This window comes from Capricornis sumatraensis, chromosome X, assembly GCF_032405125.1.
Source record: "Capricornis sumatraensis isolate serow.1 chromosome X, serow.2, whole genome shotgun sequence".
NCBI classification, from domain to species: domain Eukaryota; kingdom Metazoa; phylum Chordata; class Mammalia; order Artiodactyla; family Bovidae; genus Capricornis; species Capricornis sumatraensis.
The window spans coordinates 65,914,483-65,932,989 of record NC_091092.1 but is presented as its reverse complement, the minus strand read 5'-3'; the positions used below and the strand labels follow the sequence as shown (position 1 = coordinate 65,932,989).

Sequence of the window (18,507 nt, the reverse complement as noted above, 5' to 3'; positions counted from 1 at the left end):
AGCCTTTGACTATATGGATCACAACAAACTACGGAAAATACCAGACCACCTTACCTGCTTCTTGAGAAACCTGTATGCAGGTCAAGAATCAACAGTTAGAACTGGACTTAGAACAAATGACTGATTCAAAATTGGGAAAGGAGTTCTAAAAGGCTGTATACTGTCACTGGTTTATTTAACTTCTATGCACAGTCCATCATGCAAAATGCCAGGCTTGATGAATTACAAGCTGGAATCAAGACTGTTAGGAGATATATCAACCACCTCAGATATGCAGATAATATCACCCTTATGGCAGATAGTGAAAATGAACTAAAGAGCTTCTTGATGAAGGTGAAAGAGGAGAGTGAAAAAGTTGGCTTAAAACTCAATGTTCAAAATACTAAGATCATGGCATCACACAACCAATGCTTCAGAAGTTGAATGAACTGGGCTACAAAGTTTTGCCTCATCTGCCATATTCACCTGACCTCTTGCCAGCCGACTACCACTTCTTCAAGCATCTTGACAACTTTTTGCAGGGAAAAATGCTTCCAAAACCAGCAGGAGGTAGAAAATGCTTTCCAAGAGTTTGTCAAATCCCAAAGCATGAATTTTTATGCTATAGAAATAAATAAACTTATTTCTCATTGGTAAAAATGTGTTGAAAGGTAATTGTTCCTATTTTGATTAATAAAGATACGTGCTGCTGCTGCTGCTAAGTCACTTAAGTTGTGTCTGACTCCGTGTGATCCCACAGACGGCAGCCCACCAGGCTCCCCTATCCCTGGGATTCTCCAGGCAAGAATACTGGAGTGGATTGCCATTTCCTTCTCCAATGCATGCATACTAAGTCACTTCAGTCATGTCTGACTCTGTGCGACCGACCCTATGGACAGCAGCCCTCCAGGCTCCTCTGTCCACAGGATTCTCCAGGCAAGAATACTGGAGTGGGTCGCCATTTCCTTCTCCAAATAAAGATATGTGTTGAATCCTAGTCACAATGATATAAAATTCACAGTCTGAAACTACAACTACTTTTTCACAAAATAATCACTTTGGGAAGTTCCAAAAGTGAAACCGAAGAGACCAGGAATCAAAAACAAGATGATTTCCTCTGCATTCAAAATGTATCATATCATTACTATCATGTAAGAAACAAATCGCTAGTCTAGGTTCGATACAGGATACAGGATGCTTGGGGCTGGTGCACTGGGATGACCCAGAGAGATGATATGGGGAGGGAGGTGGGAGGGGGGTCCAGGGTTGGGAACTCATGTACACCTGTGGTGGATTCATGTCAATGTATGGCAAAACCAATACAGTATTGTAAAGTAAAAAAATTTTAAAAAATTAAAAAAAATGTATCATATCAGTCATTAGGAATTATAAACACTAATTGTCATGAAGAGTAAAGAAATCAGAGGCCTTGAAACAGCAAAAGTATCTCTCAAAGGGCCCGAGTATGACTGTCACTATATTCTAGTCAAGCAGTATTCATAGACACACAATAGTTACGAAATATTTATTCCTGCTTTTGCTAAAGCATATGACTTTACAGCTGAGATCATCTTTTGTTCTAAATCAGCCTACACTGGCTCTGAACAGTATCAGAGTTATACTTGTCTTACTGAATGCCATTTAGCATATGCAAATTATAATCTGTATCTGACATTTCAAAGGCTGTCCTTTTACATAAAATCATAGAAAATTAACTGTGTATTAATGACAGAAAATGCTAGTTACCTGACAGATATGAATATAGGTTAAAAAATCAGTGACAAGTACCTCAACTTTTAAAGGGCTCAGGTCACTGTGCCACAACAAGGCTATGTATGATGACAGTACACATCCTAAAAAATCTCTAGTATCTTGGATTTTAAGTTTTAATTACTATTATAGAGCTTGACATTGATGTTTTAAATCCCTTGACTTTATCACTACTTCAAAAATTGCACTGAACTATTTCATGGTTACCTTTTAGCCCATTAACCATGTAATCTGAAAAAATAAACTATTCTAATTGTTTTAAAACAATGAATTATTTCACTTAGAAGGAGACACTGAAAGCATTACTTTTGCCATTCTCTCATGATTTAAAAAAATATGCCCCAAAATGTCATCACCACTGAATTTGTTTTTTAATTCAAAATTATAATTTTGCATTTTGCTATACTGAATATTATCTAAGAAGGGTTAGAAGAACATCAAACTAGGATTACAAAACCCTGGGTTTTTAATCTAAGACTCCACTGTTACTTAGGGTTTCCCTGGTGGCTCAGTGGTAAAGAATCTGCCCACCAATGCAGGAGACGTGGGTTCAATCCCTGAGTCGGGAAGATGCCCTAGAGAAGGAAATGGCAGCCCACTCCAGTACTATTGCCTGGGAAATCTCAAGAACAGAGGAGCCTTGTGGGCTACAGTCTGTGGGGTTGCAAAAGAGTCAGACACGACTGAGTATGCATGCATGCCACTGCTAACTAGCTTAGATATGGATTTGACATTTATCAAGCCTGATGAACTTCAGCAAATTAAACTGTTTGAGCTTCACTGAGGACTCTAAAAAATCTAACTAACACTATTTGCTCTATACTAGCATAGGACTGTTGTAAGGATGAAACAAGAAAATATATTTAAAGAGCTTGGTAAATTACAAATTATTAATGTAAGATTATCTAAACAAAGAAAACTTAAAGTTACAGTTTAGTGTTTTCTTCCAGTTTTACTGCAATATAACTGACATACATTACTGTATAAGCTTAAGCTGTAGAGCATAATGATTGATTTACTACATACATCATGAAGTGACTATCACAATAAGTTTAGTGAACATTCATCATCTCATACAGACACAAAATTAAATAAATAGAAAAAAGTATTTTTTCTTGTGTTGAGAATTCCTGGGATTTACTCTCTCAACAACTTTCATATATAATACAAAGCAGTGTTTATTATCTCCAGTGTTCTTGCCTGGAGAATCCCAGGGACGGCAGAGCCTGGTGGGCTGCCATCTATGGGGTCGCACAGAGTCGGACAAGACTGAAGCGACTTAGCAGCAGCAGCAGCAGCAGCAGCAGTGTTTATTATATTAATCATGTTGTAAATTACCTCTCTAGTACTTAGTTATAACTGAAAGTTTTACCTTTTGATTGTCTTCATCCAATCCTCCCTGTACCCCGTTGCCACCCCTTACTACAATGTTACTGGTAACCACAAATATGATTTCTTTCTCTCTTTTCTATGAGTTTGCTTGTTTTTGAAGTTTAATTACAATGACACTGATGAACCTAGAGGATATTATGCTAAATGAATTAAGTCAGACAGAGAAAGATAAATACTGTATACCACTTACAAGTGAAATCTAAAAAAATAATACAAATGAACAAACATAACAAAACTGAAAGTTATATTTTTTAGACGGCAAGCATATCAAGGAGACTTGTAGCAACCAATGCCATGTAAATTCTTACTGTCGGCTTCTTCTGAAAAGATGTGAATATGAAGTCATTAATGTCACTTATTGTAAATAAATACTTATCATACCTTGCATAACAAAACACTTCCACATGTTGAATGGTTTTGTCTGTCCTGCTAAGAGCAATAGCTTCTTCATTTTCAAGGATCTTCTCTTGCCATGCTGGGCATTCATTCACAATATCAGTGTTTTCCTAAACAAAATACGGATGAGAAATTCTAATTAAATTGGGTAATCTGAACTTCTACTTTTCTGAGAAAATTTATATCTTTCTAAATTCATGCCTTTCCTTCCAACCCATCAAAACTCAAAGGATATTACTTCAGAGTCATTGAAACAACTCCAGCATAGTGTGTAACTTTAAAGGAAGGAAAGGAAAATAATGTGTAAAAATCTATCCTATCAAAAGCTAATTCTGGTTTACCAATTTCTATCAGGATATGTGACGTTTTGATGCAGTCATTTGGATATGGCTGTTGTGACACTGCTTAAGAACTGGGACAACAAACCCTCCATCTGCTAAGACTCAGCCATATCTGATGCACATATTGTGCGGGCTAAGTCACTTCAGTTGTGTCTGATTATTTGTGACACTAAGAACTGTAGCCCTCCAGGCTACTCTGTCCATGGAATTCTCCAGGCAAGAATATTAGAGTGGGTTGCAATGCCTTCCTCCAGGGGATCATCCCAACTCAGGGATCAAACTCATGTCTTTTATGTCTCCTGCATAGAAAGGCAGGTTCTTTATCACTAGCACTAACTGTGAAGCCTTGTCCAAATATTACTTGTTACTAAAAAAGTTTTAAAATTTTGTTGTCAAAACAGCAGGCCCAAAATTACTTCATTCTACTTAATTTCAGATTTTTGAAGGTTGGTCGGTAGCTGTGTCAAATCTTGATTATACGTAAAAGTATTTTTGAAAAGTATTCAGCCTAGTATAACTAAAGACTTTATAATAATCAACCTAAATATTTCATACTTAGAAGTACTCTAAAATTAGGAATGCATAATAAAGTATATAAACTCTTAGTAGGGCTTCCCTGGTGGCTCAGATGGTAAAGAATCTGACTGCAATGTGGAAGACCTGGGTTCAATACTTGGGTTGGGAAGATCTCCTGGAGAAGGAAATGGCAACCCTCTCCAGTATTCTTGCCTGGGAAACCCATGAACAGAGGAGCCTGGCAGACTACAGTCCATGGGGTCACAAAGAGTTGGACACAACTGAGGAGCTAACACACTTTCAAATTCTTACTAAGGATTGAAAGTGGCCTTTTAAATTTTTCAATAATTTCCAATTATATGCTATGGAGAAAATCACATCATACAATATTCAAATACAGGGGATTTCTTAAGATGTCAAAAAACCTTTCCAAATCTCAAGGGCCAATTTTTAATCTGTTCAAAATTTTATTCTACTTGATATACATCTCTCAGAGAAAAAAACAATATTTAATGTATTATAAATGCTCAATAAACTAGTAGTGAGATATAACTATAATAGCCTTTGTTTAAAGTAAACTCACCTCAGAAAATTTCAAAACTTACAGATTTCACAAAGTAGGCAATAATTATTTTTAAAAGGCTCTACTGTCTTGAATTTAACATTTTAAACTGACAAAAAGTAGCAGCAGACAGTTCTTATTATCAAGTATAATTATTAGATAGTCATTAAACATCCCAACACAAAAGAAGAGGAGGTGAAGTATAGGAGCTTTGAACAGGGTTACCAACCTGAGAAAAAGAAGCATGTGAAGGGAAAAAGGATAAGATGACAAAGTCAAGATGCTGGAGTAGTAAAAGAAGCATTAAAATAAATGTCTACAAAAATACCATGTTTTAATAAATCTAATCCATTACCAAAATTTATTTTTTAAAAATTCCCTTCACTCACCCAAAATTTTCCATTCAGACAATTAAGATGTTTATATTTAGGTTGCTGTTGTTCTGAGAATCTAGGCTAAATTTTCTCATGGAAGGACTGAATATGCTTCAATATAAGGTGACCCTCACACACACTTGCCAAGGATTACATTCAAAAAATGGTTCCTGATCAACATAAAATAATTGAGGTATATTGATAAAAAAATAGCTAAATGAATCTATTTGTATCATTTACTTTCTTGATTTATACATAGCTTGAATTATTACATGAAATGTTACTTCACAAATATTGCTTGTTTTTCCACAGTCTAACTATATACTGAATTGCATTCAAACTGAATCTTCAGTACATTTTCAACATCAATTTTTGTCATCACTACAGGTACTTTTTGAGTCACTTATTAAATTAATCAAGAAAATTAAATGCTTAGTTTGATACTTGGTAAATGGTAAGTGCTTAATAAGTCTTAGCTGTATTATTCTTAGTTAACTGAATATAATGTTCTAGAATCTATCACCCTTCTTCCCCAAATGTCTAAACACTTTAGAGATACAGCAGTTTCTTAGTCTATGTATGATGCTCTCAGAAGGAATTCCATGTCAAGCTACATGTACCATTTATAGAAAATTAGGACAGTTTTTAATGTCTCATAAAAATTGGTAAACTCCAAGACATAACCAACTCCGCATGTAAAATGTATGCTGTAAATGATATTATAAAAATTACTTTAGAATGATGTCTAACATTGGAGTAGTGAAATTCTATTCTGGGGGGGGATTACTAAATATATATGAAATTTCTTTCCTTGTTTTTTGTTTTTAATTATTCTATCAGGTGACATATATAAGCAAAATCACCAATGACACATCATTTCAAATTAACGTATCTTTCCAAAATACTTAGATTTTTCCCCCAAAACATACTAACTGAAAGAACTAGTAACATGTGAGATTTTTTAAGGATAGAGATATTTTTTTGAAAGAATATTTTGGAGAAAAATACTTGCCTCATTTTGTGTATACAGAATAATTACAACATGGTATCAAACATATATGATTTATTCTTCAGTCAACATATTTATTTATACTTAAAAAGGGATGCTACTATATTTTAGTAGCATTGGGATAATATCAGCTGAAAAGGTGACTACAGAATTTTTGTTAAATAAGTAAATAAAAATTATCAACCGTGTCTTCTTCAACACAGAGTAATTGTATGACACAAAATACAATCTAGTAAATTAAAAAAGAAGATAAGGGAGAACAAGATGGTGGAGGAGTAGGTGGACATGGAGTACATCTCTCCATGGATACTTCATGAATATACCTTCAGACACAGAAGTGCATGCAGAACACCAGCTGAGAGCAGACAGGAGTACCTGACCAGCAGAAAAGAATATATAGAACCACACAAAACTCAGCAGAAGGAAGGAACTAGGGGAAACATCAGGAGTGTTAGTAGGACTGAACCTCCCCTCAGTGGGTAGGGGAACTGAAGCAGGGGTCCGATTCCCACACTGGGGCAATTGTCTGAGTCAGAGGAGAAACATTTAAGGCTGAGAGTGAAACAACTGATCTGTGGCAGCCTAAATGGAATGAGAATCAGACAGTCCTTGCCACAGTCATACATACCCCAGACAGTGACGCAGGTCCCCTAGAAGGTGCAGCCACTGGGAGCTGGAGTTTAGGGATTGTGGAGCAACCCCAGGTCGAGGGCTGCTGTTGACTGTGGAAGAAACAGATCGAGGGGATGTAAGGGAGGAGACTGTGGTGGGAAATGCCTGTGGAAGAAAGCCAGGCAGCCATGTAAGCAAGGCGATATTGCCGAGTCACACGTAGGGGGTGGGGCTATCACCAAAGCCTCTCTCTCTCCATGCCAGGATCCAGCAGCTGAAGGATACAGAGGCTGATCCATCAAACGCCTGACACACTGAACTACAGAGTAGGACCCCACACAGGGTGCTCCTTTAAGAGCCTGACAGGCGGATCTAAAAAGTAGGACCCCAGGCAGTGGGGCCCCTCTATGTGCTTGACACAGCAAACAACAGAGAAGGACCCCAGGAAAGGAAGCCATGTAAGTGCCTGAACAGTCAGAGAAATGGAGAAAGACTGGCCAAAGAGGTCTTCTGATTGCCAGCTACAAGAGGCTCGGAAAAAGACTCTGATAGGGCCATAACTCCTCTGGCGGAGGCAGTCCATGTCCCTGAATACTTGCACTGCCAGGGTCTCCACAAGCCAACCAGCTGTGCCACCTTCACACACAAACGGAACTGGGGCAGAGCTGCCACAGGTAAAAAAAAAAAAAAAAAAAAAGAAAAGAAAAGAAAAACTTCTTGTGTCTATGCACACAGGGTCACTTTGGTCACGTCTAACTCTTTGTGACCCTGTGGACTGTGGCCTGCCAGGCTTCTCTGTCGGAGAGGGGGATTCTCCCGGCAAGAATACTGGAGCGTATTGGCCAATACTGATTGCCACAACCTTCTAGAGCACTATATTTCCTGTTGCCCTAGCCGCCAACTCCCCTGAGTACCTGATGCTGCCAGAACCTGTGACCCAAGAAGTCGCACCACCTCCACACCTGGTCCTCACTGGTGCAGACCCAAGTCCTCCAGGGCAGCCTCAGGAGCAAACCCCAGTGGACAATGCACATGCAGAGGTGGAAGTAAAACCACAACTGAAACCCAGGGGCAGTGTGGCTAAGGTAGAAGACGCAAAACCTTCCCACCAGCTGTACAAGCTGCAGATTAACTCTACACGATCAACTAGGCAGACGCTATGTCCAGGAATATATAAAAGGACATTGAGAGCTTTCACAAAAGAAAACACACTAATTCTGATATCTATGGACACTGGCGGCAAGAACACACAGAAGTAGGACCAGATTAGAATCTGAGCTGCCCCCACAACAGGTTCAGAGGTTGGCACAGTGATGGAGGGCACCCTAGGGAGGTGAGGTGGACTTTTCCCAGTGAGGGAAAGGACTCTGACAGCAGTGATTCAATAAAAACACTTATTATTCTTATGTTTTTACTTGTTCTGTAGAATCTTACAGATTTTTACGTTTTACTTTTTTTTTTTTTTCGGTTTCTTTCCCCCGCCCCCTGTTGTAGTTGTCAGTTTTACTGGCACTATGAAATCTAAGTAAGTTCCTGAGCTTTTTTATTTTCTCAGTCACATTTTTATTGTTATTATAAACCTCTGCCTCTATGTTGGGCTTTTGCAGTTCTGTGGAATTTTCCTTATTTTCTTCTTTCTTCTTCCTTTTTTTTTCCTCTCCTTTTTTACTTTTAATTTTTAAAAACCTATTATTATGTTTTCTACATTTATTCCTTTGTTTGCTTTTCCTACTGTTCTTTTCCTCTTGCAATTAATCTTTAATGTATATAAATCTTTATCTTCCTCTATTTAACTTTGTATATCTACCCTTTCTTTTGTTCCTTTCCTCTCAACCTATTTGTTAGTTATGTTTATATTGCTTTATTCCCCACTTGGCACCTTGCTTCAATTTTGTTTTCCAGTTTGTGCTTTAGTTAGTTTCGTTCTTAACTGGAAGATATAATTTTTGGTTCCCTTTGTTCGCCAGGTCAATCTATTGTACTTTATTTTTGTTGGACTGTTTTAATTATGCTTATGGGTGTATATGTATATGCATTTATTCAGTCACAGTTTTTATCGTTGTTATAAATCTCTACCTGTTCGGGTTTTGCAGTTCTGTGGGATGGGGAGGGAGATGGGAGGAAGGCTCAAAAGGGAGGGGATATATGTATACCTATAACTAATTCATGTTGAGGTTTGACAGAAAACAACAAAATTCTGTAAATCAATTATGTTTTAATTGAAGGATAATTAACTAAAAAAAAATAAGATAAGAATTTTACCTGGTGTTCCTTTAGCCAGGACAACAGACCTGAAAAGCTAAAACTGGCCCAGTTTCCTCCATAGTAGCTTCTTCTGTAACAATAAAAAAAAAAAAAAGAGTAAATGAAAGGGTATAAAAAATCTAATCACTGATCTTCATCCCGTTTCATTTTAAACACTGCTACCTCAGACTTCAAAAGCACACATAATTGGGATGTGGAGAATCAGAGGAGGTAACAGAACAAAATAAATGGAAGTGGGACTTTCAGGCCTCAAAGGTAACTTTTCATTATATAAGGAGTTAAAAAATCTCTTTGGCTTCCTTGGAACATTCTGTACTGCTCAAGTGTCTCTGAGCAGGTTATAATGAACAAATTTTACTTCTGAGTTAATAAAAATGGCTGGAAAGAAAATCTTGGTAGATCTCAAAGAAGGCCACTGGGAAAAACTGCTAATTTTCCACAAGCAGTAAATATCCACTGCCAGCACCACCAGAGAACTCATCTCACAAGCATAAATACATAAATAAATTTATTTATACATACACATATTACTGGCTACTCTAGTGGTAGGCCCTGTGCCATTCTAAGCCTCCAGGGCCAAAAATAAAAGTAGATCCTGAGACACGGTTATTCACATCAAGACTTCTGTGATAAGTATAAGAAGAACAATATTTCTACTGATAACTGAACTATTCTTCACTCCACAGCGCTGTGAAAATCATTCCATTTCATAAAACCCAGAGATCATCTACCTAGGATCAGATAAACCCTGTAGACACTGGACTCCTAATTAATTTCTGTTAGTAGCAAATTTCCCCTAGAGAAGGAAATGGCAACCCACTCCAGTATTCTTTTGGGAAAATCCCTGGCAGACTACAGTCTATGGGGTCGCAGAGAGTTGGACACGACTGAGCGACTAACACACAAATACATACGCACACAGTAGGAGACTTCTGGTAACTAGAACTCTCAGCACTATATACTGGGCTTCCATATCCTTACAAAATTCATCATGTTGCACTGATTCTTTGTATGATGAGCCCCCAAGTACACTAAAATCCACCTATAATATTCACTTTAGTTCTGAGAGATTGTTGGTTTTGTTTTCATTTTTGCTTCACTAGATCCTTCTCTAAAGAAATAAAAATTTATAAAAGGCCTTTTTAAAACAAAAACTCAAACTTTTAATAGGATATCTAAAATTACTCATCCATAATACTACTGAATAGCCTCTCAAAATCCCAATATAGATTTCTCTTCAATCAACTCTTGATTGGTCTTAAGAACAATCACTTTTACCCTCAAATTTTTTACCAAAAATCAATGCTTGCTCTAAGAGAGAAAATGATTAAACCAAACAACTGTGAAAGTAGACCTAATAACAGATTACTACTTATAATCTGATAGTTCTCTTGGGGATAATGCATATTCATACACTGTCCATATCCTGAGAAAACGTTGAAATTTAGATAGAATTTCAACTATATTCTCAATTCCAGTTGTTGGAATCAAGAAAGCCTAGAAGCAGTGATACCTTGGATCAGAAACAACAGGGGAAGAAAAAGGTGGGCAGTCGCCAGTACAGAAGAGAAGGAGGGAAAGAGAAGGATGTTAGATTTAGATTTTCCAAAGCAACTTTATACTCTCTTCTCCCTTGCCTGATAATAATACACTTCTGCCATCCCTTCCTGTCATCTAAACATCACTATAATACTCAACAAAATTATAAAATGCCCTAAGTATTGACAAACAAACAAACCCCTGAAGCAGTGATAAAAAAAAAAAAACCCACTGTCTTTATATATTTTGCTGAGATATTTAGATTTCTTTTCATTGTTATTCTTCAGTTGCTAAGTTGTGCCCAACTCTTTGTGACCTCATGGACTACAGCACGCCAGGCTTCCCTGTGCTTCACTATCTCCCAGAGTTTACTCAAACTCATGTCCATTGAGTCGGTAGTGCCATCTAACCATCTCATCCTCTGTCACCTCCTTTTCCTCCTGCCTTCAATCATTCCAAGCATCAGGGTCATTTCCAGTGAGTTGGCTCTCTGCATCAGGTGGCCAAAGTATTGGAGCTTCAGCATCAGTCCTTCCAATTATATTCATGACTGATTTCCTTTAGGATGGACTGGTTGGATCTCCTTGCAGTCCAAAGGACTCTCAAGAGTCTTCTCTAACACCACAATTCAAACGCACCAGTTCTTCGGTGCTCAGCTTTCTTTATGTTCCAACTCTCACATTCGTGTGTGACTACTGGAAAAACCACAGCTTTGACTAACAGAACCTGTCGGCAAAGTAATGACTCTGCTTTTTAATATGCTATCTAGGTTGGTCATAGCTTTTCTTTCAAGTAGCAAATATCTTTTAATTTCATGGCTGCAGGTATTCCCATCTCTTTAAGAATTTTCCATAGTTTGTTGTGACATTGCAGTCAAAGGTTTTAGTGTAGTCAATGAAGCAGATATTTTTCAGGAATTCCCTTGATTTTTCTATGATCCAATGGATATTGGCAATTTGATCTTGGTTTCTCTGCCTTTTCTTAATCCACCCTGTACATCTGGAAGTTCTCAGTTCACGTACTGCTGAAGGCTAGCTTGAAGGATTCTGAGCATTACATTGCTGGTATGTGAAATGAGTGAACTTATAATGTAGTTTGAACATTTTTTGGCATTGCCTTTCTTTGGAATTAAAATGAAAACTGACCTTTTCCAGTCCTGTGGCCCCTGCTGAGTTTTCCAAATTTGCTGTAATATTGAGTGCAGTGCTATAACAGCACCATCTTTTATCTTTTGAAATAGCTCAGCTAGAATCCCATCACCTCTACTAGCTTTGTTCATACTAATCCTAAGGTCTACTTGACTTCACACTCCAGGATGTCTGGTTCTAAGTGAGTGACCACACCATCATGGTTATCTCAGTCATTAAGACCACTTTTGTATAGTTCTTCTGTGTATTCTTGCCACCTCTTCTTAATCTACTCTGCTTCTGTTAGGTATTTGCAATTTCTGTCCTTTATTGTGTCCATCTTTGCATCAAATGTTCCCTTGGTATCTCTAATTTTCTTGGATATATCTCTAGTCTTTCCCATTCTATTGTTTCCCTCTATTTCTTTGCACTGTTCACTTAAGGCTTTCTTGTCTCTCCATGCTATTCTCTGGATCTCTGCATTCAGTTGGGTATGTCTTTCCCTTTCTCCTTTACTTTTCACTTCTCTTCTCAGCTATCTGTAAGGCCTCCTGAGACAACTATTTTGTCTTCTTGCATTTCTTTTTCTTTGGGATGGTTTTGGTCACAGCCTAATGTACAATGTTGTGAACTTCTGTCCATAGTTCTTTAGGCACTCTGTCTACCAGATCTAATCCCTTCAATCTATTCATCATGTCCACTGTATAATCATAAGGGATTTGATTTAGGTCATATCTGAATTGTCTGGGCTTCCTAAGTGACTCAACTGAAAGAATCTGCCTGCAATGTAGGAGATGGGTGTTTGATCGTTGGGTTGGGAAGATCTACTGGAGGAGGGGATGGCAACCCACTCCAGTATTCTTGCCTGGAGAATCCCATGGATAGAGGGGCATGGTGGGCTACAGTCTATAGAGTTGCACAGAGTTAGACATGACTGAAGCAAATGAGTACATATGCATATCTGAATGGTCCAGTGGTTTTCCCTGCTTTCTGTAATTTAAGCCTGAACTTTGCAATAAGGAGCTCAAGATCTGAGCCACAGTCAGCTCCAGGTCTTGTTTATCTTCAGCTGCAAAGAATATAATCAGTCTGATTTCGTTACTGACCATCTGGTGAGGTTCACCTGCAGAGTCATCTCTTATGTTGTTGGAAGAGGGTATTTGCTATGATCAATGTGTTCTCTTGGCAAAACTGTTAGCCTTTGCCGTGCTTCATCTTATATGCCAAGGCCAAACTTGCTTGTTACTCCAGGTATCTCTTAACCTACTTTTGCATTCCAATCCCCTATAATGAAAAGAACATCTTTTTTTCTGTGTTAATTCAAGAAGGTCTTGTAGGTCTTCATAGAACTGTTCAATTTCAGTTTCTTTGGCATTAGTGGTTGGGACATAGACTTAGATTACTGTGATGTTGAGCAGTGTGCCTTGAAAACAAACCAAGATCATTCTGTCATTTTTGAGACTGCACCCAAACACTGCATTTGGACTCCTTTGTTGACTATGAGGGATACTCCATTTCTTCTAAGGGATTCTTGCCCACAGTAGTAGACATAATAGTCATCTAGACTAAATTTGTTCATTCCCGTCCATATTAGTTCAGATTCGTAAAATGTCAGTGTTCACTCTTGCCATCTCCTATTTGACCACTTCCAACTTACCTTGATCCATGGACCTGATGCTCCAGGTTCCTATGCAGCATTGTTCTTTATAGTATCAAACTTAAAGAGATGGGAATACCAGACCACCTGACCTGCCTCTTGAGAAACCTATATGCAGGTTAGGAAGCAACAGTTAGAACTGGACAAGGAACAACAGACTGGTTCCAAATAGAAAAAGGAGTATGTCAAGGCTGTATATTGTCACCCTGCTTATTTAACTTATATGCAGAGTACATCATGAGAAACGCTGGGCTGGAGGAAGCACAAGCTGGAATCAAGATTCCCAGGAGAAATATCAATAACATTAGAGATGCAGATAACACCACCCTCATGGCAGAAAGTGAAGAGGAACTAAAAGGCCTCTTGATGAAAGTGAAAGAGGAGAGTGAAACATGTGGCTTAAAGCTCAACATTCAGAAAACTAAGATCATGGCATCCAGTCCTATCACTTCATGGGAAATAGATGGGGAAACAGTGGAAACAGTGGCTGACTTTATTTTTTTGTGCTCCAAAATCACTGCAGATGTTGACTGCAGCCATGAAATTAAAAGATGCTTACTCCTTGGAAGGAAAGTTATGACCAACCTAAACAGAATATTAAAAAGCAGAGACATTACTTTGTCAACAAAGGTCTGTCTAGTCAAGGCTATGGTTTTTCCAGTGGTCATGTATGGATGTGAGAGTTGGACTATAAAGAAAACTGAGCACCGAAGAATTGATGCTTTTGAACTGTGGTTTTGGAAGACTCTTGAGAGTCCCTTGGACTGCAAGGATATCCAACCAGTCCATCCTAAAGGAGACCAGTCCTGGGTGTTCATTGGTAGAACTGATGTTGAAGCTGAAACTCCAATACTTTGGCCACCTGATGCGAAGAGCTGACTCATTTGAAAAGACCCTGATGCTCGGAAAGGTTGAGGGCAGGAGAAGGGGATGACAGAGGATGGGATGGTTGGATGGTATCACCGACTCAATGGACAAGAGTTTGGGTAAACTCTGGAAGTTGGTGATGCACAGGGAGGCCTGGCGTGCTGCGGTTCACGGGGTCACAAAGAGTTGGACACGACTGAGTGACTGAAATGAACTGAACTTACTTTCACCAGCAGACACATCCACAACTGAGTATTGTTTCCTCTTTGGCCTAGCCTCTTCATTCTTTCTGGAGGTATTTCTCTGCTTTTCCTCAGTACCATACCTAAAGACCTGGGTGCTCATCTTCTGGTGTCATCTCTTTTTGCCTGTTCATACTGTTCATGGGGTTCCTGAGGCAAGAATACTGCAGTGTGTTGCCATTTCCTCCTCCACTGGACCACATTTTGTTAGAACTCTCCACCATGACCCATTAATCCCGGGTGGCCCCGCACCACATGCCTCATATCTTCATTGAGTTACACAAGGCTGTGATCCATGAAATCATTTTGGTTAGCTTTCTGTGATTGTGGGTTTTGTTCTAAATGCTGTGAGATTGTTGTTTTTGCTTCTTCTGTCTGCCCTCTGATAGATGAGGAAAAGAGGCTCTGGCAAGCTTCCTGATGGGAAAGAGACTTCTTTTAAGACAGCATAAGTCCTAAGTGAGAAGCTCTGGCTACTGGGTGAAAGCTTTAAGAGGGAAGTAAATTTTTTAATGGCTACATCAATTTATAAGTAATAAATATATACCAGAAATTTGACAATCAGGGTAGACAAAGGTTTTTCAGAAAGGGCACAGAAAGCAATAAAAACTTTCAATAAATTAGAATTAATCAAAGTGAACAACTTCTCCACAAAATACATCAGTTTAAAAAAATGAATGGGCCAGGTACAAAGTAGAAGAAATATTCACAAAACATATCTGACAAAGGACTAGTATTTATGATGTATAAAAGAACTCTCTCAACTTAAAAATAAGACAACTATTCAAATTTTAAACTGACCAAAGAGATTGAACAGACATTTCACAAAGGAATACCCACGTGCTTAATGAACACATGAAAAGATGCTGAACATGATGAAATACCACTACACACACACTAGAATGGTTAAAAGGAAAAAGATTTACAAAACCAGGTGTGGAGATGGATGGGCAGAATGCTCTGGCATTTTGGTGGGAGTAAATAATGGTACAAAAACTTGGAAAACTGTCTTGAACTTTTTTATAAAACTAAATGTGTACTTATCCTATGATCCAATGATTCCATTCTTAGGTATTTTCACACAGGAAAGCACATGTTCACAAAAGACTTGTACAAGTTTTTTCATAGCATCTTCATTTGTTAATAGCTTCAAACTAGTAACAATTCAAATATCCATCAATAGGAGACTAGATAAATAAGTTGTGGTATAGCCATATGATAGATACTATTCACCAATTAAAGGAATAAACTACTGATATATATATATAACAACATAAATGAATTTCAAACAACATTATAATAAGTGAAAGAAGTTTTGCCCCAAAAGAGTGCATTCAGGATGACTACTTTTATATAAAGTTTTAGAACAAGCAAAGTTAATTGATCTATGGTGAAAAACATCCTAAGAGTGGTTGCTTTTGAGGGTGGGAGTAATGGCAGAAACTGACTTTGAAGAGGCAGGAGGGAACTTTCTGAAGTGATGGCAATATTCTTTATCTTGATAAGGTTCTTAATTACACAAGTAAATGCATTTGCTAAGAACTTATTAAATGATACACTTAAGATCTATGCATTTTACTGTAATTTTATCTCAAAAAAAGAACTATAAATAACTAGCTAATGATAATGCATGCTGAAGGGTTTCAGACTGAAGGTACTGGACATATACAACTTACTGTGAAATGTCTAAAACAATAAGATGCAATAGTAGATTAAAAAATTAATAAATGGATAATTATATAATAAAGCAAATACAGCAAAATGTTAGGGGTAGAATCTGGGTAGTGAAGACATAGGTATTCATAGTGCAATTTTTTCACCTTTTCTCTATATATGAAAATTATCATAATAAAATATTGAAAAACAAAAGTAACCCAACACTGACCATAATGAGCCAATTTCCAAAATATCTTCTGCTATTATTAAAAGTCAAAAAAAATAAAAAATAAAAAGGGCCATCCTGCTGTTTCTTTCCACTAATAAATCACTTGCGGTCAGTTCACAGTCAAAATCTACTTTTCTGTCCCCTGTATTTGGTCATATAGTTTTTGACAGAGGTAACTGGTTCTAGTATTTTTCCATGCAGCACCTATTTTCAACTTTTCCTTTGGATGTGCTCTTTAATATCAGTATCTGGTGACATCATCCAATTATGCATGTAAAAGGTGAAATATGGTTTTCACTAATGTAGTCTTGCTAACAAAAGAAGGTAACACAATTATTAATAAACTCACTATAAAAACAAAGCAGATTTTAACTAAATTCATTTTGGTGTTTACATGGTTTTAAATATGTTTTATAATACCCTAAGGAGAAAGCCAAAGACTTTAAGTATCAAAATCAATATGACAAAAAGAAAAATAAAAAATAAAAACATTATAATATACACTCTAGAACAATTCTGCAATAGAAATAGTAATAATTAAAGCTTACCAAATATTTCCTTAAATTTTGTTTTTAAAGATATAGATTCAGAATTCTGACAATGAAATTCAAATTATAAAATACTACTTCTATACTCTTTAAAACTGTTTCTGTAATGAATAACAAGGTTAGGTTACTGGTTTTGCTTTTAAAACTCACAGATACAATTTATTTTACGGACAAAGTGAGAAATTCCTGACTGACAAAAAACAGGAATGGAACATTTTCTGCCAATCTTGTGTCACAACTGTCTCTGTACATCAAGTAAAGGAAAAAAGTTTATGACGAAGGATGATGTTTATCTTTATTGCCAGGAACACTATTTTATATGATGAAAATACTTCCTTAAAATTAGAGTCTCTGTGAAACTGGAGAGTGAGTACTCATAATATTTTAGACAGCAAATATAAAACTATTATCAATAGCCCTCTCAAGTTTCATGAAGGAAAAGTGACCCACAGTTTTCAGCTAGGATAGTAAAAATCACAAATGGACATTTTTATTTTCAAAGACAAAAAAGCCCAAATATCACAATACTGAGATACAGCTTGGCACTGTGTGAAATGTTGACTTTACAATCATAGAAAACATGTTTCAATCTTTCTAAAGGTTCACAAACCTTACTCAAAGTACCAGCTAAGTTTTTCCAGACACAGAAAGGAAATGAGTTATACAACTGTCTCCATTAACACCAACCAATAAAACAACAGAAAAAAATAGTATTAAAAGTTATTAATAAGACTTTTCTTCATTTACATAGTGTTTAATGCTAAAGCAACATTATTTTGTTTAATGCCTACTAACAGAAAAGAAAAACATAACAGGTGGAAATGAAGTAATAGAAGGCTAAGGATTAAATCTATTAATTAGAGAATATTAATTAAATCCCAACAATCTTTTCTCCTTTGCATCATAATTACAAGTCAGTATTGAATATTTAGCAACAGCCATAGTTACATGATGCTAAATTACATCATGTATTGGGAAATGGCATCTCTGAACAGGTACAAAAACACTGACAAAAGATAGAGTTACTGATATACAGGCACATTCATCTGGGAATCATTTTTATTATTAAGAAACTGAGCAGTTGAAATGTTTTCAGGCAGGTAGCAGATGGGGTCCAAACCTGCTCAAAAAAGAAGCAGCATAACTCAAAAAACCCCTATTCTATATTCACTGCTCCTAAATTATTTTTCCTGGGATAGTAATCTTCCACTGACAACATTTTTCATTTTCAAAACTGTTTTCACATGGATTCTTCCAGAAATCTTGTCAGGCAGATCAGGTGTTATTTTATAGATGAAGAACCTGAGAATGGTCTATGTAGAGATTAAGTCCATTCAGGGCCATACCGCTACAACTGGCAGGACTGCCACTGAAACTTGGCCTTCCAAACCCTAATCCTGTCCACTGTGACATAAACAATCCCAAA

At 37.2% G+C, this 18,507-nt stretch overlaps 1 protein-coding gene across 1 annotated transcript in view; it reads right to left on the bottom strand.

Annotated features, from left to right (window-relative positions):
- Positions 1-18,507, bottom strand: part of CHM (CHM Rab escort protein) — a 214,332-nt gene that overhangs the window by 151,613 nt on the left and 44,212 nt on the right. The window contains exons 3-4 of the mRNA XM_068963181.1: positions 9,214-9,286; positions 3,523-3,647 (exon numbers count right to left, since the gene is read on the bottom strand). Of these exons, the coding sequence (XP_068819282.1) occupies positions 3,523-3,647; positions 9,214-9,286 (198 nt within the window). The remainder of the gene's footprint in view (positions 1-3,522; positions 3,648-9,213; positions 9,287-18,507) is intronic.